At 32.6% G+C, this 23086-nt stretch overlaps 1 protein-coding gene and 2 long non-coding RNA genes across 3 annotated transcripts in view; 2 read left to right on the forward strand and 1 right to left on the reverse strand.

Moving 5' to 3' along the window:
• Positions 1-1960: 1960 nt before the first annotated feature.
• Positions 1961-23086, forward strand: part of LOC111051179 (inorganic pyrophosphatase) — a gene marked incomplete at its 5' end in the record, with an annotated part of 46615 nt that continues 25489 nt past the window's right edge. Inside the window, 4 exons of the mRNA XM_039420103.1 lie at positions 1961-2015; positions 7575-7655; positions 8573-8688; positions 19856-19975. Of these exons, the coding sequence (XP_039276037.1) occupies positions 1961-2015; positions 7575-7655; positions 8573-8688; positions 19856-19975 (372 nt within the window). The remainder of the gene's footprint in view (positions 2016-7574; positions 7656-8572; positions 8689-19855; positions 19976-23086) is intronic.
• Positions 10115-12913, forward strand: LOC120349910. Its single transcript, XR_005570504.1, has 3 exons — positions 10115-10244; positions 11569-11687; positions 12870-12913. It is a non-coding gene; the product is annotated as an uncharacterized LOC120349910 (long non-coding RNA).
• LOC120349909 lies at positions 15634-18783 on the reverse strand. Its single transcript, XR_005570503.1, has 3 exons — positions 18634-18783; positions 17178-17297; positions 15634-15952 (listed from the first exon to the last, which is right to left on the reverse strand). It is a non-coding gene; the product is annotated as an uncharacterized LOC120349909 (long non-coding RNA).

Raw genomic sequence — 23086 nt, forward strand, 5'->3', positions numbered from 1 at the left:
TTTAGAATCATTAAAACTGCTAGTAGTGTTTTGAATTACGGTATGTGTTTCCTCTGATCCCACAACCATGGCTAATTATTAATAAAGCAGAAGTTATTAAAGATCATGCTGTAATTCGAATAGCAGAGCTTCAAAACTGAATGAAGTATAAACATATCAGTTTTTTGACATTATATTTTATATTAATATATATTAGGTAGAAGTAAATTACACTCATTCTTTTACCCATTAATCTATTTACTCACCCAGATAAGTAAGAAAGTCGTGTTTCAGTTGATTCGTTGTTGATTATCCATATTTTTTACCAATATTATAACAAAGTATAGTATTGTATTTTGATAACTTTAAACTGAAAAAACACATTCTTTTGGTGTAACGACGACCGTTTAGTGCTGGTGTGTTGTACATTCTCAAGCCGAACAGAAACTCGAAACGGTAGTCACCATACCAAAATAATATGAGTGTTTTTTCATTTTAAAGTTATCAAAATGAAATATAGTTAATGTTCAACCTTCTAAAGGCGCACTAAGACACTACCTCCATAAACACGGAGGTGTAGTGACTGAGACCGTAATTGAAAAAAAAATTCAAAGAAGGCCAATATGGTATATGTGCTTTTTCAAGAATTGACAGAAAAATGTTGAATACAAGTTCAGTTATAGGGTCTAGAAATTCAATATAGCTAAACCTTATTGACTTCTATATCGCCCAGAATAGGCGATTTTTTTTTGCTCTTACCAGCGTTTTCTTAGCTTTTTAAAAATTCAAGAGAGAATTCTTACGTTTGGTACAAAATTTCAGGTAACTTGAGGTGTATTAGTTATGTAGGCTATTGCAGGGCCTAGAAGGTGTGCTAGATATTGGCGTTTCCAGTGTTTATCTGTGTTTTATCAGCATTTTCAAAACCTAATGAGCAGAAAATGTTCAAATTTTGTACATTTTTCAGTATAATATGAATAACAGTTCAAGGAATGAAATGACAAATTCATAGCAACACTGAATTAGATTATTAATTGCGCTATAATGATACCCCTGCCATTTAGCAGATAATCTTAACTCAGCTGGGGGACTCTAGCCTTTGCATGTTAGAAGAGACCATCATAAATATTAATATAATTTGTGCAAGAGCGCGCTTAATTATGCATAACCAAGCTTGCAGACGAGATACGTACAATATCTGAAAAGAGCAAGAGGAACACTCACACTGTAAGCGTGCACTTGGTTGCGTTCAGTGTGAACAACGTGTTTCAATAGCATTTTTGATATTTTGAGTTCCAGATATTTCCAATTCCGCTGTCTGACAAATATTCGGAGTTCCACCCAGCAACAGTTTTCAAGCATAGGACATTTAACATTGATATTTTGAGTTCCAGATATTTCCAATTCCGCGGCCCCTTTTGATAGAATAACGAAAAAAAAATGGCGGCTGAGTTACTTTTGTGGAGTCACTGTCAAACAAAGACCTTAAAGATGCATATCTCCTTAAGGTGTTTGCTGTCGAAAGTAAAAATAAAATATTCTGGCAAACTGGCAACATTGCAAAGCTAGAGAGAGATATAGTGCTATCTGTTTTTGTGTGATAGAAAAGGACAGCATCAGTATTGTCAATCGTACACTGCCATTATAACGTGGACCTCACTATATATTACAATGCGGAACTTCCTAACAGGATGGCGGATTTTTGCGCCAGGGTACTAGCCGAGGTTCCATACTGTATGAATAGTTGAATACTGTGGCCTAACCTTAAATTTTATGAATATTTTGATATTTGTGACTTTGTTTTGTTCTGGTGTAATTTTGATACATATTGAGACTAATTATTATGCTGTAAATATAATTTGAGAAAAGATGAAAATGATATCTGTTCAAGAATATTGTTGTCCAAAAATGATAATTGATTTGATATTGTAGAGAGTTTAAATACTGATAGGCCTACCGTATATTTAATGAATAACTTTCAATTGCTTTTACTACTCTTTATCTTGTTGGAAATCTATCATACAATGAGAAATCAGGTAAAGCATAATTGCATATTTTGAAGTTACACTATGATTTCAACTCCTCTGTTACTAAATGATGGAATTAGGCCTATATTTAAAACGTTTTTTGACACATGTACCGGTATTTTTTGTTGTTGATAAGACTAGAGTTGGACTTTAGTCAGAGCAAATATCAGGGTTTAAACCCGTACCAGTCTGTGGGTAAAGGAAGCTGTAACACCAATGTTGGAGTCACATATATGTGGCCAGGCTGGTGACCCGAATCCCCGAGTGAGACACAAAAGCCGGTTACCAAAATACGTTGTTCCTAGAGTAATAAACGCAAAAAACCCTTGACACTCTGGGCTCCAAGAATGCGGGATTGTGACAGCCAAATGTAATAGAATCCTGAAACTTTGTATTTCTAGACTAACTTATGAATATTTATAATAAACCAGATAGCTTAATCCCTTTCCTTATCAGCATTTACGTCAATGGAATGGAACTCTTTCACATTCACATCTAGTTTTAAACCCTAGAAAGGACGGGCTGACGTTTCTATTAGCTGCAACCCACAAACAATGTAATTGAATGTTTTAAAAAGAAGATTCATCATTTGAATAGTATAAAATTCCATTAAATTATATTTGTGAATCTATTAAATTTATGAAAATGTGATTACTGAGTTTTTAGTCAATTCTGGAAATCTATGCGTAAGCTGAAGAAAATGAATCCTTCCATTTTTCAGTAAGTTGCAAGAACATTAATTTTTCTCCTTATGTTAATGAGTAACAAACGAATTTTTTTTTAAACATGAGGGTCATTCATTCCCCCCTCACAGATTTATTTTTTCAATTCCAATACCGGATTCTATCCTTCATTGCCTCAACTGTTTGAAGCAATTTAATCAATGATGAAATAACAGAATATACAATTTGAGAAATATTTCCAGATATTCTAAAATTTGTTTTTCTATACCAATTATTGGATACATTCATTTGTGTAGTGTTTCACCTTGTTATTCAATTAGGATGATCAAGAAATCATAAGTTTTTGGCTCGCCTAATTTTTCAGTTTACTGCAATTCCCCTCCAATATAAAGCAGTTTTTGCATTCTCCTTTAGGCAATTTCGTCTTCAAGTTTCAGGCGTTTCTTTTGAGGTCTAAAAGTTTAGCTTTATTTCACTTTCTCTAAAAAGTGTTTGCCTTTCTTGTGAAAGACTTTCCTCAAGCCCAGTACTCAGTAGGAGACATTTAAGTAGACACCTCAGTAGGAGGTCTCACAAACTTGGAAGATTGTGTACCTAAGCACTACTTGAGAATGTGTTACTTTGCATTCTTTCAGAGTGTCTATAGTTTTATGGATTGGTCTTGTGGGGTTATGCTCCAGAAGTTCAAAGGGTGCTACTTTTGCAAAAGAAGGCATTGCGTATTATTTCTGGTGCAGCTTATCTAGAGCACTGTAAGCCACTATAAGTGAAAATATTATGACTATTTATGGGATGGTGGCTTTCAAACTCTTAATGAATGTAAGGAAGAATTTTGACAACCATCATTGTAGAGAGGACATTCACAGCTACAATACAAAAAATAGGATCAGAATAGGATCCCCTACAAGATTAGGTAAAATATTGACAAGTCTTGGACACTTATCGCTGAAACTTTTCAATATGCTCCCTATCACTGTTAGGGAACTACCACTTGCTTCATTCAAGAGAAGATTGGAGAATCTCCTTTTAAAGAATCCCATTTATTCCTTTTGAGTTCATTTATCTGCCCGTGCTAGATTATTTTTAGACTTAAGAATTGTTATGTAATTTCTCTTGTATTAGGTCTGCTTTTATTAATTCCCATAGTGCTTTATATCCCCAAATTCATATTTTTATGTTTGTTGTTTTTTTCTTGTAATAGTTTTATTGATGTTTATTGACTTCTTGTTATATTTATTAACTTTTCCTATTGCATTGTATATAGCCTTAATGGGATAAAAGTATTCTTATTCTTACACAAACATTCCAGGTCTATGGTTCCCTAGAAGAAATGGGAGAATTCATGCAATGTTAGGGTAAAAACACACTGAAAGCGGAGCGTGGCGTGACGTTCTAGAGCGCAGCGTGGCATGGCCAGAGCGTTCATGATACAGTTCACATTTCACAGTTTTTAGCCAGTTTATCTTTGCTTCCCTGGTTGGTATTAGGAATACCAATCTGACAGTGAATTTGAGGGGGTTACAGAGTGCCTACTCACTTCGAAATGCTCTCGACGTCAATGTTCCTCGATGTAGGCTAAGTAAGGCTCAAAACTGTTATCCGAATATCGCTATTAAAATGTTTAATATGCTACCTCCATCTGTGCGTCATTTGAGTGACAGTGAGTTTAAGAGGAGACTCAAGTCCTGGCTGTGTTATAACCAAAGCCAGACCATACTACTCCTTGAGTGAATTTTTTCAGGAGTCTATAGTTGACATTTAGCGGCCATCACCGTGTTTAGCCATCTATGCCATTATGTTTTATTTTTTGACGTGACAGTTTAGTCAAAAACTTTTGTGTAAAATTGTATATTGACCTGATATCCTACCCAGCTCATCTGGCTGGTTAATGGTCCTACAAATGAAGATTGAAGTTTGATACACACAGGAAGCGTCTGAGCGTCATGCGTCAAGGGCCTAGAAAATGGCGATGTCAAGTTTGCACGGACATTACATAGTGAGAATATTATTACTTGAAGTATTGGATATTAGCTAAGCCTGCTAGGACAGAGTGTGTTAATTAAATTAACTTGAATCGTCGACTATTTGTTGAATATCACCATCTGTTTAATGTGTTGAGAAAGCATGAGTCCCGAGTTTTTGAGTACATGCGAATGTCATCCTTTGATTATATTTTCATATAAAATATTTTAGCCTGATTTACAAAAATAGGTTACTGAATGGAGGAATCCTATATCTGCTGAAGAAAGACCTGTAATTAGTAATTAATTACAAAGCTTGAAAGTTTGTTTCTTCAATGGTTCCATTTTTTTAAAATAACTCAATATTATTCGTTACAAATGGTGAGTGGATTATTTTTAAATAATGTATCAATTCAAGCCATCTAAATTCATAATTTTCCAGTTTTCATGTTTATTTTAGACTCAAGTTTTATAAAAATTGTACACGTGCAATTCTAACCTTATCTTGGACTTAGTCACCTATAAATTTTGAAGAAAAATAACACAAGGACTACCTTATTATTTCATCTACCAATGTTATTACATAAGTGTAATTTACATTGTAAATAAATAAGGTCACCATATTTCATAGAAATATAAATTAAATGGATTACAATAGCCTTACTTTTGATTTCAAAGTGCAATAGATGAATGTTCTCTTTTGAATAATCAAATAATACACATTACAGAGGAATTTGGGCAAACATTAAATTAATATACTAGTGTACTAGATGGTGGGAAAATGTAGTAGAACAAGTGCATTATTATGTACAAGAGTAGACCACTAGTATGTACATTAGTAGGACACTCGCACTTTGACGCTCCAAAAACAAACCAGCTTGTTCCAAAGTTTGACGCCACGCTCCGCTCTGCAAGTAGACGCTTCCAGTGTGTTTTAGCTCATTACTTAACATGATATTGTTCACGACGCTCCTCAACGCCACGCCATGCTCCGCTCCGCTTTCAGTGTGGTTGTACTCTAAGAAATTTCTGTGAAAAAATTATGTTTTCTCCAAATCTGTGTGGACGCTAGAAATTTTAAAAATGGTATCTTTGCTTCTAGACGGCTTATAGACTGTGTTCTCTAGACTATAGACCGTCTTGCAACTTGGTCTACTTGTATGTAGAGAGCCTTCTCAATTTACATTGAAAATAGAACAACATATTTCTACCATTCACCACTACCTCCAATTTCCTGTAGGCCTACTTACCTATTTTTAGATCTCAGAATCTCACTATAGGTGACATTTTTGAGTTGTTCAACCTCTTTTTCTCTCAGCCAATAAGATGGTCTATTTCTGTCTTTAATATACTGTACACTGTATTTTCTTTCTCGGAATCTCTCGATGAAAAGAAATTATAATTTGTCTAGAATTTTGTAGCTCTTTTGTGTTGAATGTTCTTATTTTGTTGGGTTTCTCTCTCCTGTTGAAGTATTTGTGTGCATTCAAAACGTTTATACGTTTTTTTTTCAAAAAGTAAATCTAGCTATTTTATCTGATTGGCGAAGAGTGGAAAGTAATGTCTACTCTTCCACTTGACTACAAAATCAACGGAATTCTCCACCTTTTCACGATTGAAGCAAATGAATTATGAATTTGAGAAAAAACGAACTTGTGACAACTAAGCTTGTAGAAGATTGATTAGTATGCAATCCAATACAAATCCAATGTATCAAGTAGTATAGGCCTAAAGATGCTTTTGATAAACAGTAAAATCATAAAAAAGGATCATCTCAGTTTCTTTCTCATTGGGTGTGACTCTGAATGCCAAGGTCATTCATGGAGACGTTTATTGTTGCTGATCAAAGAAGAGAGTTCTCTACCCACTAATTAAAAATTTCCTATCATAAACTCAATCATTTCCAATAATAAAGCAACAATTACAATTGTATTTTAAAAATTTGATATTATTCTCAAAAATGCATTCAAATCATTCTTATTTTTTTGGTAAGATAAAGTTTTAACCAATTGAAACATCCATTTTTTCATAATAATTTAACACAATCAACAACCTCTGAATAAAGATTGATACAAGATAAAAAGATGTCTTTGAGTTTAAAACTTGGACAATTTAATCTCATAGAAAAAGCTTGGTTGTTGTATCTCGTTCATCTTACCTTTTTCCAATTACAAATTCAACAGTATTTAATCAGTTGAGTTTAGATTAGCGTTTTTTTTGCGCTTTCTCAGCTTTATCAAGAACAAATGAACAGAAAATGTTCAAATTTTCTACAGAAGCTCAGCTGGGATGTAATAATGTTGTGTTTGAAGGAATTTGAAATAACGCCAAAGATACGCCCCAAATTACCGTTCTTCCAACGTTTTTCTCAGCTTTTCTGCGTTTTCTCACCTTTTTCAATAATTGATGGAAATATATTAAAAAATATTCAGTACACAGGTTTAGCTGAGGTAGAAGAATTTTGTTCGCCAAAGATACGCCGATATAGTAACAGGTGTTTTTACTAGCCTTTTTCTCAAATTTTCGAGATCAAATTGACATAAAACGTTCAAATTCGGTACAGAGGTTCCGCTGAGGTATACATGCAGGCGAGCGAAGCGAGCCCGCTGATCTCATTTTTGGACGATCCAGTTGGGGGTAGGAGCCCCCTGGCTAGACGGATATGGCGAGCGAAGCGAGCCTGACGGCTAGTAGAACTATGTTTTTCTATTATGTGTGGTCTGACTACTAAAATAGAAAATCATACTTTTACATTATTGAAAATGGTTTTAGATAATATGAGATAGCAGTTGATTGAGTTTATTGTACCAACTTAGTCCAGTTCTTGAGCGACTTTTCTCTTCATTTTCAGATTGATAAGTCGTTCACATTCTATGAGAACATTTTATTTGTCTTATCAAGTTTATTTTGTGGATTCCTACCAGGTTATTGCACTTTATTATCTTCTGGTTATACACTTGAAGAGTCCGGTACCAGAAATTCTCTGGAATTCAGACTCTACTTTGGTAAGTATTGTCAAAGTATAGGAAAGTATCCTACCTAAAAAAAATAATGTAGGCTGTATTGAGATGATGAATATGATAATATATTTTCTCATCCTCTGTTCTCTAAAACTGAATCCATGTACCACAGTATAATATTTGTATTCTACTGCCATGTTTTATAGACAGGATTGATGAAGAATCTTATTTTAAGCTTTATATGTTGCAGTGCTGATAATCATGTGGATTTGTGAATATTTATCCACATTTGAATCCATAGCTTATGATCTGAATATGCATGAGAACTGTTTCATGCTTCAAATTTACTGAACATAGAAGTCAGCACTTGATTCATATTGCTTAGAGAAAGCAGATATCTGCAGAAAACAGATATCCTTTTTCAACTCCGCATCTTTGCTGATTCGTTTGTAGGTTATGAAGAACTTTTACTTTAGAAAGAAATTGAGATTGAACTTACACTTAAAAAGTATGAAAAATGAAGGCAATTGTCTATCTACTATTAGTCTCGTTACACAATCTCATTAGGCCTACAAACGAGCTTTCTCCACTATGAAAATAAAACAGTGCATTTGAAATAACCTGGGACCGGTATGAATAAAGTTAAAAAGTTATGATATTCCTTGATCAATCATGATGGAATTCAATCATCATTCTCTTCCATTATATCATTATTGCCCAATTCTCCCACATCCCTTTGTAACTTGTTCTTCCAAAATCCATTCTACATTCCCATAGTTTGATTTTTGAATCTTTTTTTCAATTATTTTCTTGAAATACCAAGATTTTTCATACCAAATTTCCGAATAGTTTTTTCATTTTTAAAAATTATTGCAGTAACTCTTCTAATCAAATGAGTATTTCTTATGACTTATGAAATTATTTATCTACAATGTTCAACAAATTGTGGTTGTTTTTTTCAGCATATGATAATGAGTTCATATCTCCTGTACATGACATTCCTATATACCACAATGAGAGCAGGAGCATATACAATATGGTCGTGGAAATACCTCGTTGGAGCAATGCCAAAATGGAGGTCAGTAGATTTACTTATACCTAAGTGTCATTTACGGTTTCCAAAGTTCATATTTTTCAGTTTCCTTTCTCTACAATTTAGAAGTATGAAAGTTTTATACTTACATAATAATTATAACTTCTGAAAGTTCTACTTTTTTTTGTCCATTTCTTCATCACTGTTGTTAATTTAAGACATACTTTTTGAACAGACTATTAGCTATTATAGTCTTGTAATTGTTCTCATAAATTTCTTTCACATAATGTTAAATATCATTTTATCATCTCGTAATTTATTGTAATTTCACAATCTTCTATAATATCATGACTCTAAAAGTTGAATTCATAAGTTGTCTGAGGGCTATTGTATCCCAGTAGTCACCTAAATTATTAAAGCCTGAGAGGAGTACACATTATGATGGTTAGGAGCAGTAGCCTTCAATGAGAAATTTTGCTAAATTGTTAGTTATCGATTTATTATTTTCATAGCTTGTAAAATTTTATATTTTACTGACAGGTGAATGTGTTCCTCAAGTGTCTGTTTAGAGCACAAATAGATTGAATTTAGTTTTTTATAATCCATATTATAGAGAAAGGTAGGGATACAGCAGCAAATAATAGAATATCTAGATAATAGATAATCTAGGGTAATCAGAATTACCGATCTAAACCGGTCAGCGCTCTCTAATTTCTAGTGAGTGCTAGAAATTAGCACTTGTGACAATCCGTTTGACACAATAAAATAATTCAGAAAAAAGCAAACTATCTTTAATAGAATTATGAAACTGAAAGAACAGTTAGCCTAGTCAAGGTAACACTCCAATAAAATCAAATCTTCTTTTTGATAAGAAGTAGTCATACTATCAATAAAGCAATAAGAGAACCATGGAAAATATAATTAGCCTATGCACTAGCTTGAATTCTTTGGCAGAAATGAAATAATAAAGCGACTTAAGGTGTGTTTTCGTAACGGGCAGACGACAGAATTCACTTTAAATTAACATTGGTTCTTATGGGAGTATTCACCCATCGGCAGAAAGTTGAGCAGAAAAAAAGAACTGTTCAAGTCAGAGACGAACAGACGATGTTCATCTTGCCGTTCTTTATAAGGCCTATCAACACAATGCTATTTTGCTTCGACCGATCACTGCTCGTGAACCGTTTTGTCGAAAAAGAACTAATTTCGGGATTCTGTCGATGAGAACAGACAGCTTCGAATCACTTTTCTGCTCTGATCACGTGACACTGGCAGAATAATCTTTCTGTGGATCAGACGCCATGTTCTTTTTAACCTCAATCTTCAATTGTTGGATGGTTTGTTTTGATATTGGTTGTCAGATTTCGGATTGCTACTATTATACTGTGAAATTAATTTGCAGTGGAAAATTGAGGTATAAAATATTTCTATTGGTTTCTTTATTCTTATAATTTTTAAAAGAGAAATTAAAAATGGATTTACAACAGAAAGGCGTGAAATTTTTGAAGTTCAAAGTTTTGTACTTTCCAGACCTGCACAACGAATTACCTATTTGAAAAATAGAATATGGTTAGAAATTGCTGATGTAATAGAGGATTCAAGTAAGTACACTTAAATTTCTCATAATAAAGTAGGCTAGATCTACCGTACACAATTATTTGATATAAATTTTATGAGTAGCCTACTAGCATGTTTATTCATAATACTAGTAATTTTTATTCAGGTAGCCCACTGTAGTAGGCCTTTAATAACCTAGTCTCTAGGTCTAAATTGCTATCTTTTTCATTTTTCAAGAGGTTAGAAGTTGACAAAAGTTTATTTATTTCTTTTTTTAATGTTTAATTTGTATTATTTAATAATAATGTAAATCCTAGACTAGCTAGTTTGTGTATGGTAGAGAATTATCACAAGAAAGAGAGAAATCTAATCAACTGATTAGATTTAAACTCAAAGATTGATTGATTAGATTAACATTAAATAATCAGATTCAAAACATTATTAAACCAAGATAACATTCAGCATTCCATGCTAACAATCTTTTACACTTTCAGTAAGTTGGCCTAATCACAAAATACATTTTTTATAATGCAGCTAGTAGTTTTCACAAACAGATTAATTATTAAAAATAACATTATAATTTGACTTAGAAGTATTTCATTACATTCTAAGTCCTAAACTTCCATTATCCTTGTTGCACCTCAAAATATTGTAAACCCATAGTTTATCAATATAATAACAAAACTAACCTGACTATTAGAACATTTACTTTGTCTTTGGTACCTATCTATGAATTAATCTTCTCTTAATTTATAATTTAAAATCACTTGGAAACAATATTAAATAGATTGTTATAGTAATAACTTGATCAGAGTCAGTGTAATTGAATATTGAAAGACTGCCATTGGAAAAATATAAAATAGGTACTATTTTTCTGGTTGACCATTGCTACCAAACTCATTTAAAACTACAATAGTAATGTATTTGAAAAACTTATTCATGCTCTATTGATCGATATATTGCGTGATGCCAGGTATATCAATGTGAATAGTATAAATTAAAAAAGGAGACACACAACCTAGATAGATTAAAAACACTGAAAAACTTACATTATAATCGGAAATTTTTAAGGAACTGTGTCCCCTTTCTCAACCGAGCAGAGAGTGTAATGTAAGTTTTTCAGTGTTTTTAATCTATCTATGTCGTGTGTCACCTGTTTTAATTTATATTATAAAACTTTAAAGTGTTTTCTGTTATGTGCTATGAATGTAAGTATATACTTATAGTATTTATAGCTAATGTAAATAGTTTATTGAGGCCCAGTTCACTTCTAATTTATTCAAAGTCCAAACTATGTCTTATCATTGATGATTAACTTCACATTATCTCCAAAATGAATATGCTGAAAGATTATGTTTCTTTTTTCAGGTACCATTTACAAACAAAATATTGAAGAGAATGTGCTCAAAGGAAATGCATATGAATTCTTTTTTGTTGACCAGGATGGAACAATTCTTTGAAACCTATAGTTAGAATAAGTTAGTTAGGTAAGATAAAATTCCACTCATTTTTTAAACTTTATATAGGCGATGTCATTTTATACAGTTTCCCATTTTTTAAAAAGGTTTATCCACTTCAATTTTTTATTATCGATTTGATGGTAGATATTCAAATAGTAAGATTTAACTATGGTATGTGACTAAAATAATAGAAAAACTGACTGAATTTTGAAATCATTAATAGCTTACAGGAAATCTTAATATTTCGAAACTACGTGAAACCACATGAGATCAAGATGGACAGTTGAGAAGAGTGCTTAAAAAACAATGTATTCACTTATCATTTTACAGGGAATAGAGTTATTCATAATATTTGGGATTCCTTCCATAAAGAAATAATTTATGTAACATTATCTAATAATGTGATAACATCACATTAATAATTTGATGTTAAAATTGTTTTTAAAACACTCTTCTCAACTGTCCATCTTGATCTTGAGTGGATGATGACTTTATAAATGACCATACATTAGAACTATGAATAGATGACTTCAAAAATTCACCCAGCAAGTGCTGGTAGAAAACACTGAATAATAGCTTTTAATGACAGTCATTCCACCTTTTAAAATTTATGATTAAATTCATGGATGAAATACCCACATTGTTCTGAGAGAGATTTATGTATTTGCAGTTTGGTTATTCATTTTCAAATCACTTAGTTCTACTTATAATGTTGTAGATAATCATCATTTCAGATTAAGCAATTAATTTATTGATTATTTACATTTGTTTCATTAAACTTGTTTCTCTAAATGTAGAACTAAAAATTACTTTATGCAGTACATTTTGGAAGAGTTAAGTAAACCAAACGTTCGAGAAGTAGGCCTACTGACCACAGAAATAAATAAATAATTGTTCATGGTATCCAAAAATATATTGTTCACCAACAAGTTCTTTTGACCTAGGGGCACACTGATTAATCCCAATTCCTGCATGGAGATTTATTTATTCAATCATTCAGAATTACACAACTAACAGATTAATGCTAATAATAATTCAACTGAATGTTGGTTTATTGGAATTTCTCATATAATATTACTTTGTCATTATTTGTTCCTTCCCAAGAAATATAATTAAAAACTTATACAGATTACAATCAATTTCAGAATTCACTTTGCAAAGTTTTTTTTTATAATGAATAATAATTTATCTATAACTTTTTGATTTCAGGCCTAGTGATGTACCAGCCAGAAGTAGAGGATGACAAAGAAAATCAACTATGAATAATATTCCATGGATATGATTCATGTATGATGTAGTAGCCTACAGAAGAAAGAGATGGACTAATCTAAGAAATATATTCATTTTTTCAGTACATCTTGATGTGTTTATTTCATCTTATTCATAATAATATCTTCTTTTTCTGATCGCTCCTGCTAACTGCTTCAATTCAGGTAGTTTTGAAGAAAACAGCAAGTGACATAAAATTAATAAAATATGTTTTAATTGTTTATACTTGAGGGATTTTTAAAACTATATTTAACCCAAAAGCATCGAACTCTTATTAACAACTTTATTGGTTCTGTATGTCTTCTGCTTTTTTGGAACTAATAAAATTATTTAACATTGCTGACTGGCAAATGCTATAGGTAACAAGTAGTTAAATAATAGACTTGAATTGGATATAAAATAGGGTATCACAATTATTATGTATTGTATAAAGAATTAAGTAATAGTACTTATTTACTGCATTGAAGGGGTAATAATTCTTTGAATATGAAAAATAACTTAAGCAAAAGTTGAAAATATGATGTTCCAAGCCACATCAAATATAATCACTTTCAATTCTACCTTCTAGGCTATATTTCCAAGGTTTTGATTAAAATTGATAAGCTTTTAGAACATTATAGTGAATAAGGAGTTTGAAAGGCTACTCTAATTCTAATTAATACCCTAGTAAAGTATTAATTTTAATAGGGCAACTTTAATGGTTAATTGTAGAAAATAACAAGTAGGCCTACCCTAAAATATTCAAAATAAGCATGACCAGTTTCTAATTATGTCATTGTCAAGAGAGTCCTTATTGAAAATGTCGAAACTAATCATGTTTCATTTAAGTTCTTCTTCTTCTTCTTCTTCTTCTTCTTCTTCTTCTTCTTCTTCTTCTTCTTCTTCTTCTTCTTCTTCTTCTTCTTCTTCTTCTTCTTCTTCTTCTTCTTCTTCTTCTTCTTCTTCTTCTTCTTCTTCTTCTTCTTCTTCTTCTTCTTCTTCCTTTCTTCTTCTCTTCTTCTCCACCTTCTCCGTCTCCTCCAGTCTCCTCTGTCTCCTCCATCTCCGTTTCTCTAATGGAAAATATAAACAATAATATTGTAAAACGCTCCAACTTCACTTAAGCTGTGTTTTCGTAACGGGCAGAAGCAGAATCGATTGCAGCGCACCCAAGCGGGCAGAAACAGTAACATTCAAAGAACTAGTTCTTTGACATGAATTTTGCTTTATGTGTTATGGGTACCGTAATGAACTTTTTGGGTTGTCCAAAAAGTAATTCTAAAATGATTATTGGATATTTAATTTGATAGAGTGAATAAATTGCTTTTTATAACTCAGATAACTTTTCCACAATAACTATTAGTTACTTCAATTATGCTAAATTTTATGCTTTATAGGCATGTCAATCAAAGAGTTAATTTTTCATTTCCTATGCTTGAAATTTGTAAGGGTGAATTATTTGAAGTAACTGATTGTATTTCATTATTAATAAGATATTATTTTATTAACTAGAAGCATTCCATTATTAATAATATATTATTATAATTATTTTATTAACTAGAATCAATTGCCTTCAGAGTCAATGCATGTTCTTTGAATCACATCGTGTATAGGTAGGCCTACCTACTATGAGTACCGTATTCAACTTCAAAGGCCTATTGAAGCTCTATCGAAAAAAATTCAAATTAATAAATGAGTGCTTTACTTTTGGCATTTTTGGAATCTACGGGTTATATTACACCAAGAGAAATAAATATTGTTAACGTTTTTTAGGCAATTTTATTTTAGCAGTCCCCTTTTTGATCATTGGATAGTTACGGTCCCGGCTGATATACTCAAATAAGAATCGTGAGGCCCATTGCCTGCCTAAATCAATATGCCTTTTCAGGCAAGGTTCAATTAGGGACTCCTCACCAGTAAAAGCTATATGAATATTAAAAATTATTATTATTATAGATTACTGTAACACATATGACATGTAAAAAGTGTATTCAAACAGGCGAACTAATTCTAATTATTATTGTTGAGATAACTATATCTTGCTAGAATAAACAGGTCTGTTATGGTACTTTAAAAAACACATAGCCTATTTTAAAATGGATAAATATCTATTAATTATAGAAGGTAACTAGTACCTTGTGATATTCCAAAATGAAACATGATTAGTTTCGACTTGTTCAATAAGGACTCTCTTGACAATGACATAATTAGAAACTGCATGCTCATGCTTATTTTGAATATTTTAGGGTAGGCCTACTAGTTATTTTCTATAATTAAACATTCAAGTTGCCCTATTAAAATTAATACTTTATTAGGGTATTAATTAGAACTAGAGTAGCCATTCAAACTCCTTATTTACTATAATGTTCTAAAAGCTTATTAATTTTAATCAAAACTTTGGAAATATAGCCTAGAAGGTAGAATTGAAAGTGATTATATTGGCTTATATTATGTGGCTTGGAACATAATATTTTCAACTTTTGCTTGAGTTATTTTTCATATTCAAAGAATTATTACCCCTTCAATGCAGTACATAAGTGCTATTACTTAATTCTTAATGCAATACATAATTGTGATACCCTATTTTATATCCAATTAAAGTCTATTATTTAACTACACGTTACCTCTAGCATTTGCTAGTCAACAATGTTAAATAATGTTATTATTTCCAAAAAAGTAGAAGCCATACAGAACCAATAAAGTCATGTTAATAAGAGTTCGATGCTGTAGGGTTGAATATAATTTTAAAAATCCTCAAGTATAAACCATCAAAACTCATTTTATTAGCTTCATGTCACTTGCTGTTTTCTTCAAAACTACCTGAATTGAAGCAGTTAGCAGGAGCGATCAGAAAAAGAATATATTATTATGAATAAGATGAAATAAACACATCAAGATGTACTGAAAAAATGAATATATTTCTTAGATTAGTCCATCTCTTTCTTCTGTAGGCTACTACATCATACATGAATCATATCCATGGAATATTATTCATAGTTGATTTTCTTTGTCATCCTCTACTTCTGGCTAATACACCTCTAGGCCTGAAATCAAAAAGTTATTGATAATTATTTATTATTCATTATAAAAAAACTTTGCAAAGTGAATTCTGGAATTGATTGTTTGTAATCTGTATAAGTTTTTAATTATATTTCTTGGGAAGGAACCCCCCAATAATGACAAAGTAATATTATATGAGAAATTCCAATAAACCAACAATCAGTTAAATTATTATTAGCATCAATCTGTAAGTTGTGTAATTCTGAATGATTGATTGAATAAATAAATAAATCTCCATGCAGGAATTGGGATTAATCAGTGTGCCCCAAGATCAAAAGAACTTGTTGGTGAACAACATATTTTTGGATACCATGAACAATTCATTTATTTCTGTGGTCAGTGGCCTACTTTTCGACCGTTTGGTTTACTAAACTCTTCCAAGATGTACTGCATAAAGTAATTATTAGTTCTACATTCAGAGAAACAAGTTTAATGAAACAAATGGGAATAATCAATAAATTAATTGCTTAATCTGAAATGATGATTATCTACAACATTAAAAGTAGAACTAAGTGATTTGAAAATAAATACCAAACTGTAAATACATGAATCTCTCAAAATAATGCAGGCATTTAATAAATTCAATCATAAATTTTAAAAGGTGGAATCACTGTCATTAAAGCTATTATTCAGTGTTTTCTACCAGCACTTGCTGAGTGAATTTTTGAAGTCATCTATTCATAGTTCTAATGTATGGTCATTCATAAAGTTCAACATTCACTCAAGATCAAGATGGACATTTGAGAAGATTGTTTTTGGGATTCCTTCCATAAAGAAATTTATGAAACAAAATCTAATAATGTGATAACATTTTAACATCAAATTATTGATTTAATGTTATCACATTATTAGATTCTGTTACATAAATTATTTCTTTATGGAAGGAATCCCAAATTTTATGAACAGCTCTATTCCCTGAAACAGTGAATACATTATTTTTTAAACATTCTTCTCAACTGTCCATCTTCATCTCATGTGGTTTCACGTTGTTTCGAAATATTGTATACTGTAAGCTATTAATGATTTCAAAATTCAGTCAGTATTTCAATTATTTTAGTCACATACCATAGTTATGTCTTACTATTTGAATATCTAACATCAAATCGATAATAAAACATCGAAGTGGATAAACTTTTTGAAAAAAATGGGAAACTGTATAAAATGACATCGCCTATATAAGTTTGAAAAATGGGTGTAATTTTATCTTACCTAACTAACTTATTCTAACCATGGGTTCCAAAGAATTTTTCCATCCTGGTCAACAAAAAAGAATTCATATGCATTTCCTTTTGAGCACATTCTCTTCAATATTTTGTTTGTAAATAGTACCTGAAAAAAGAAACATATTTAATCTTTCAACATATATCCATTTTGGAGATAAAGTGAAGTTAATCATCAATGATAATACATAGTTTGGACTTTGAATAAATTAGAAGTGAACTGGGCCTCGAAAAACTATTTACATTAGATAAACTATACATACTATAAGTATATAGCCTACTTACATTCGTAGCACATAACAGAAAACACTTTAAAGTTTTATAATATAAATTAAAACAAGAGACACACGACATGGATAGCTTAGATTAAAAACACTAAAAAACTTACATTACACTCTCTGTTCGGTCGAGAAAAGGGACACAGTTCCTTGAATATTTCCGATTATAATGTAAGTTTTTCAGTGTCTTTAATCCATCTATGTTGTGTGTCTCGTGTTTTAATTTATACTATTTACATTGATTTACCTGGCCTCACGCAATATATCGATCAATAGAGCATGAATAAGTGTTTCAAATACATTACTATTTTAGTTTTAAATGAGTTTGGTAGCAATGGTCAACCAGAAAAATAGTACCTATTTTATCTTCTTTCAATATTCAATTACACTGACTCTGATCAAGTTATTTCTATAGGTTAACAATCTATGTAATTTTGTTTCCAAGTGAATTTAAATTAATTAAAAGAAGATTAATTTATAGATAGGTACCAAAGACAAAGTAAATGTTCTAATAGTCAGGTTAGTTTTGTTATCGTATTGATAAACTATGGGTTTACAATATTTTGAGGTACAACAAGGATAATGGAAGTTTAGGACTAAGAATGTAATGAAATACTTCAAAGTCAAATAATGATGTTATTTTCAATAAATCGGTTTGTGTAAACTACTAGCTGCATTATAAAAAATGTATTTTGTGATTAGGCCAACTCAATGAAAGTTTAAAAGATTGTTAGCATGAAATGCTATCTTATCTTATAATGAAATGCAAAATGTTATCTTGGTTGAATAATGTTTTGAATCTGATCATTTAATGTTAATCTAATCAATCAAGCTTGAATGAGTTTAAATAATTGATTAGATTTATCTCTTTCTTGTGATAATTCTCTACCATAAACAAACAGCCTAGTCTAGGCTTTACAATTACATTATTATTAAATACTAGAAATTATACTTTAAATAAATAAATAAACTTTCGTCAACTTCTAACTTCTTGAAAAATGAAAAAGATAGCAATTTAGACCTAGAGACTAGGTTATTAAAGGCCTACTACAGTAGGCTACCTGAATAAAAATTGTAAACATGCTGGTAGTCTACTTATAAAAATTATATTAAATTGTGTACGGTAGATCTAGCCTACTTTATTATGAGAATTTTAAGTCTACTTACTTGAATCCTCTATCATATCAGCAATTTTTAACCATATTCTATTTTTCAAATAGGTAATTCGTTGTGCAGGTCTGGAAAGTACAAAACTTTGAACTGTCGCATCAAATTTATAATGAATTTTACGCCTTTCTGTTGTAAATCCATTTTCAATTTCTCTTGTAAAAATTAGAAGAATAATAGTTGATTTTCATCATTCTTGATTGAGTACATGGTTACTGATAATCAGTCACTGACTATCTTTTCAATTTCCTTACTGGTATTCTTCAATATCTTCAAGAGAGCAGCGGTAAGAATTGTTAATTATCAGTCACTTAAACCCATGGTGGTTCATTATGGTGAAAATATTCATGCATCTATCACTGAGCTAAAGCTCTGGTCAGAACCCCAGTATATTTGTGAGCCGGACGGCCTTAACTTTTTGCAAATTTATTTGCAAGCTAGGGATAATAGCACAGTAGTGGCATATATCCAAGCAACTTCACACACTGTATGATACACATACGAACTTTTCTCTCTGAAAGCACTGTGTCTAATCGACAAATTGGCAACTGCGCTTCTACCTATGACTCTATTCATCATTGTAATTGACTGATCTCCTTCCACTTCTATGCTCCGCATATTCATCCAAGTCGAAAGTAATTTTTATGGCCTATATTTTAGTCAATTTACAATAGAAAAACTACTTGATTAGGATTTTATCTTACGTAAATTTTGTATAAAAAATTTGTTTTGATTATTAGAATATTATAATTAATTGATAAACAAAAATTGAATAGGCATAAACCTATCCTTGTTAAATTGATAATTTTCATGCAAAATTTCTAGTGAATCAGTTCATTAGTTTGGACAAAATGATGCGTCAAACATGTCTTTCGTATCCCGTACATGTATAAGCGAATTCCTTCCTTTATATATCGTAGAAGAGTATATAGACAGAAGAAGAATAATAGAATATAAGATGAAACCGTTGAATATACTATTTTATCTATGACCACTTTAAAGCAAAGTATAACAAAGTATGGAAACTCGACATCCTCCGTAAATTTGAAATCCTTATGAAAAATTTCAAGTTAATCAGTTCAGACATGATGATGCGCCTTTCGTGTATTTCATATCCTGTACATGTATAAGCTGACTTTTTGTACAATATTATAGATTATATTTTATTGTTGAAATCTTGTGAATTCTATAATTTGTAAATGTTATGCTATTTGCATTCCAGATGAACATGGTTGAACCATTGAATCCAATAAAGCAAGATGTGAAGAACAATGACCTCAGGTTTGTTCATAATTTATATCCATATCATGGTTATCCTTGGAACTATGGAGCGTTACCACAGGTGAATATTTTAAAGAGGGCTTCAAAAATAATACATTCAATCAATGCATTAATTCTGAACTGTAACTGACATTTTTAATGTAATTCCAGCTTCACTTTTTTCGTCCAGTCACTATATACATTGGTGCTTGCAATTTATATTGTAGTTCTTCTTCTTTATCTTCCCCCTTCTGCCGCTATAGCATATCTCCTCCACATTGTCCTATCCTCTGCCATTCTTCTCATTTCTCGCATCGTCCTAAGGATTTCCCTCCAGATAACCCTCCAAGTTCATCCTAGGTCCACCCCTCCGTCTCTTTCCCTCCCTTCTAGCCTCCACCACTTCCTTCACAGGGCGCCATTCTTGCATTCTGGTGAGGTGCCTAAATCACTTGAGTTGCCTTCCTCTAATGTCCTCTTCTTCAGAGCTCTTCTTCCCACTTCTCCTCTCACTCTCATTTCGCCATCTGTCACGTCTTGTCTTCCCTATTGCTCTCCTATGGAACCTCATTTCTGCTGCAGTAACCTTACTCCAGTGTTTTTCAAGGGTTACCCAGCTTTCAGTCCCATATATAAGATTTGGAGAAAACACACAATCAAATATTTTTTTTGTCATAGAAAGCTCTCTTTTGCCAACCACAGTGTTGTTCAGCTGAAAATATACATTCATTGTTTTTTTCTCTCGGTTTACAATTTCTCTATCCAGCTTTCCGTCTGTATAGATGATTGTACCCAGATATTCATACTGCTCTACCTCATCCAGTGCCCCTCCTTTGCATGTTATCACACAGCTATCTCTCTCCCCGACTGCTACCCTCATAATCTTACTTTTGCTGGTATTCACCTCCATCGATCTTCTTGACAGAACCTCTTCCCAAACATCAACTGCCTTCTGGAGTTTCCTTGCACCGTCCTCCATCAGAAAAATATCTTCGGCAAATACCAAGGCCTGCACATATACTGGTCTAAGATTTTCATAACTCACTTTCATTTTCGCGGTGTTCCTTTTGCAGTACTTGAATATACTGTTCATAAAGATTATGAAAAGCAGCGGACTGAGGCTGTCTTCTTGTTTCATGCCGTTTTTCATCTCAAATTTTTGGGACACATCCCCATCTATCCTTACCATTCCAATCGTTTTCCTAAACAAAAACTTTACTGCTCTTATCATCCTGTCACTGACTTCAAACTCTCTCATGGCACTCCTTATTTATTTTCCTGGGACAGAATCGAAAACGGCTTTCAGGTCGATGAATGCTATAAATAGGTCTTCTCCTCCTTCCATATATATTTTCCATTACCCTTCTAATTGTACATGTGGTATTGAAGGCACTCTGCTCCTCTTCCAGTTTTTCCTCCACTTCCCTTATTAGTCTTTTTTCAATTATCCTGGAGTACATCTTTTGTGCCACCAAAGACAGACAGATTGCACGGGAGTTTTTACATTCTACAGTTCTTCCTTTTTCGTGTATTGGAATTATAATGTTCTTCTCCCAATCTTTGGGGACTTCTCTGTAGTTCCAAACTCTCCTGAACAGTTGCCACAAATACCGCTTAACTCCGGATCCTCCATATTTGATATATTCCTTAGGCTCTGATATCACTTTCCCTTCTTCATTGGCAAAATTCCTTATCTTTTTGCCCATTTTCGTCTCAACCCTCTGATTGTGTTCCAGAAAATCCTATTATTGAAACGAAAATTTTCCTCCAATTCCTTATCAAATTCCTCCCAGGTTCAGCTTTAGTCCGTCTCATTGCCTCTTTCACTTGGTTTCGTTTTTGCACACATGATCTTCTGTCTTCATACGTTCTTGTTCTGAGATAACTTTTCCATGCTTCCTCTTTGTTTCTTACCATCATTTTGTATGTTTCTCTCCTTGTCCTTCAATCCGTCTGCTTCCACATGTCTGCTCTGCAATTATTTTTATCGTAGTTTAGAGTACATTCCATATATCTTCAATTCCTTTACCTTCCAATTCCTCATCTTGCCATATCAATTCCTCTTTCATTTTTCTGGAAAACACATCCCTAACTTCCGACTCTCTTAGTTCCTTCACTCTAACCTTCACATATTCCTTGGTTTTCCTTGTCTTAGGTATACTGAAAAGTTTGTGTCCAACACGAGCAATTCATGGTCTGTTGCCAGCTCTGCCCCCCTTATGACCTTGACATCCCAGACAGCATCATTTGTGTTTCTTGTGTAAACCATATAGTCAATCACACTCTCTGCCTGTCTCCCCAAAGCTGAATATGTAATTTGGTGTATCCTTTTATGGTTGTAGAATGAGTTTCCTATCATGAGGTTGTTTTCCAGGCAAAAGTCTATAATCTTTTCTCCATTATCGTTGAAGATTCTATCTCTGGCAAACCTCCCCATACAGCCCTGTCCTCTATTCCCGTCACTTTCTATTCTTCCGTTCCAGTCTTTCATTATGATAACATGCCTACTTCTGTCTCGTGCCATATCCATTTCTCTCTGTAATTCCTCATAGATTGCTTCTTCATCTACGATGCCATAATCTTCTGTTTGGGCATAGACTTGGATTACCGTTACAGTCTCCTCCATTGCCAAGTCCTTGACATAATCCTTGAGCTCACTGCTCTGCATTCTGTAACTTTCCCATCCAGCTTCTCCGACACCACCACTCCAACCCCCTCCACCGCTTTTCTTGTCTTATCCACTTCTGATAAACTCAAACCGTAGCCGCCCTCCAATTGCACCTCCCCTTAGCCCTTCCTTTTCGTCTCGCTCAGCCCCATTGCACCTTGTATTTCCTCATTTCCTCCACCAATTCCACCTCCTTTCCATTCAAACTAACAACGTTCCAAGTTCCAAACTTAGTGATATTGCGTGGCCTTTTATTTTTCCGTAATCCAGTCCTGTTTCGAGGCTGGTGTAATTTCTCTGAATCCCTGATTTGAGTGTGCGGGTGATTGGCCGAGCGACACCGAGTCCCTTTCGGGACGGGGGTTCCTTTTAGTCGCCTCCTACGACAAGCAGGATACTGTGGGTGTATTCTGGTCTTGAAGTTTTCTGAGTCAGATGGTCGACTCAGCTTCCCCCATCCACATAGATAATATTGTAGCTCTTAATTTAAATAAATTGTTTGGATACAAGAGAAGTCCTGAACCA

This window comes from Nilaparvata lugens, chromosome 2 (genome assembly GCF_014356525.2).
Source record: "Nilaparvata lugens isolate BPH chromosome 2, ASM1435652v1, whole genome shotgun sequence".
NCBI classification, from domain to species: Eukaryota; Metazoa; Arthropoda; class Insecta; order Hemiptera; family Delphacidae; genus Nilaparvata; species Nilaparvata lugens.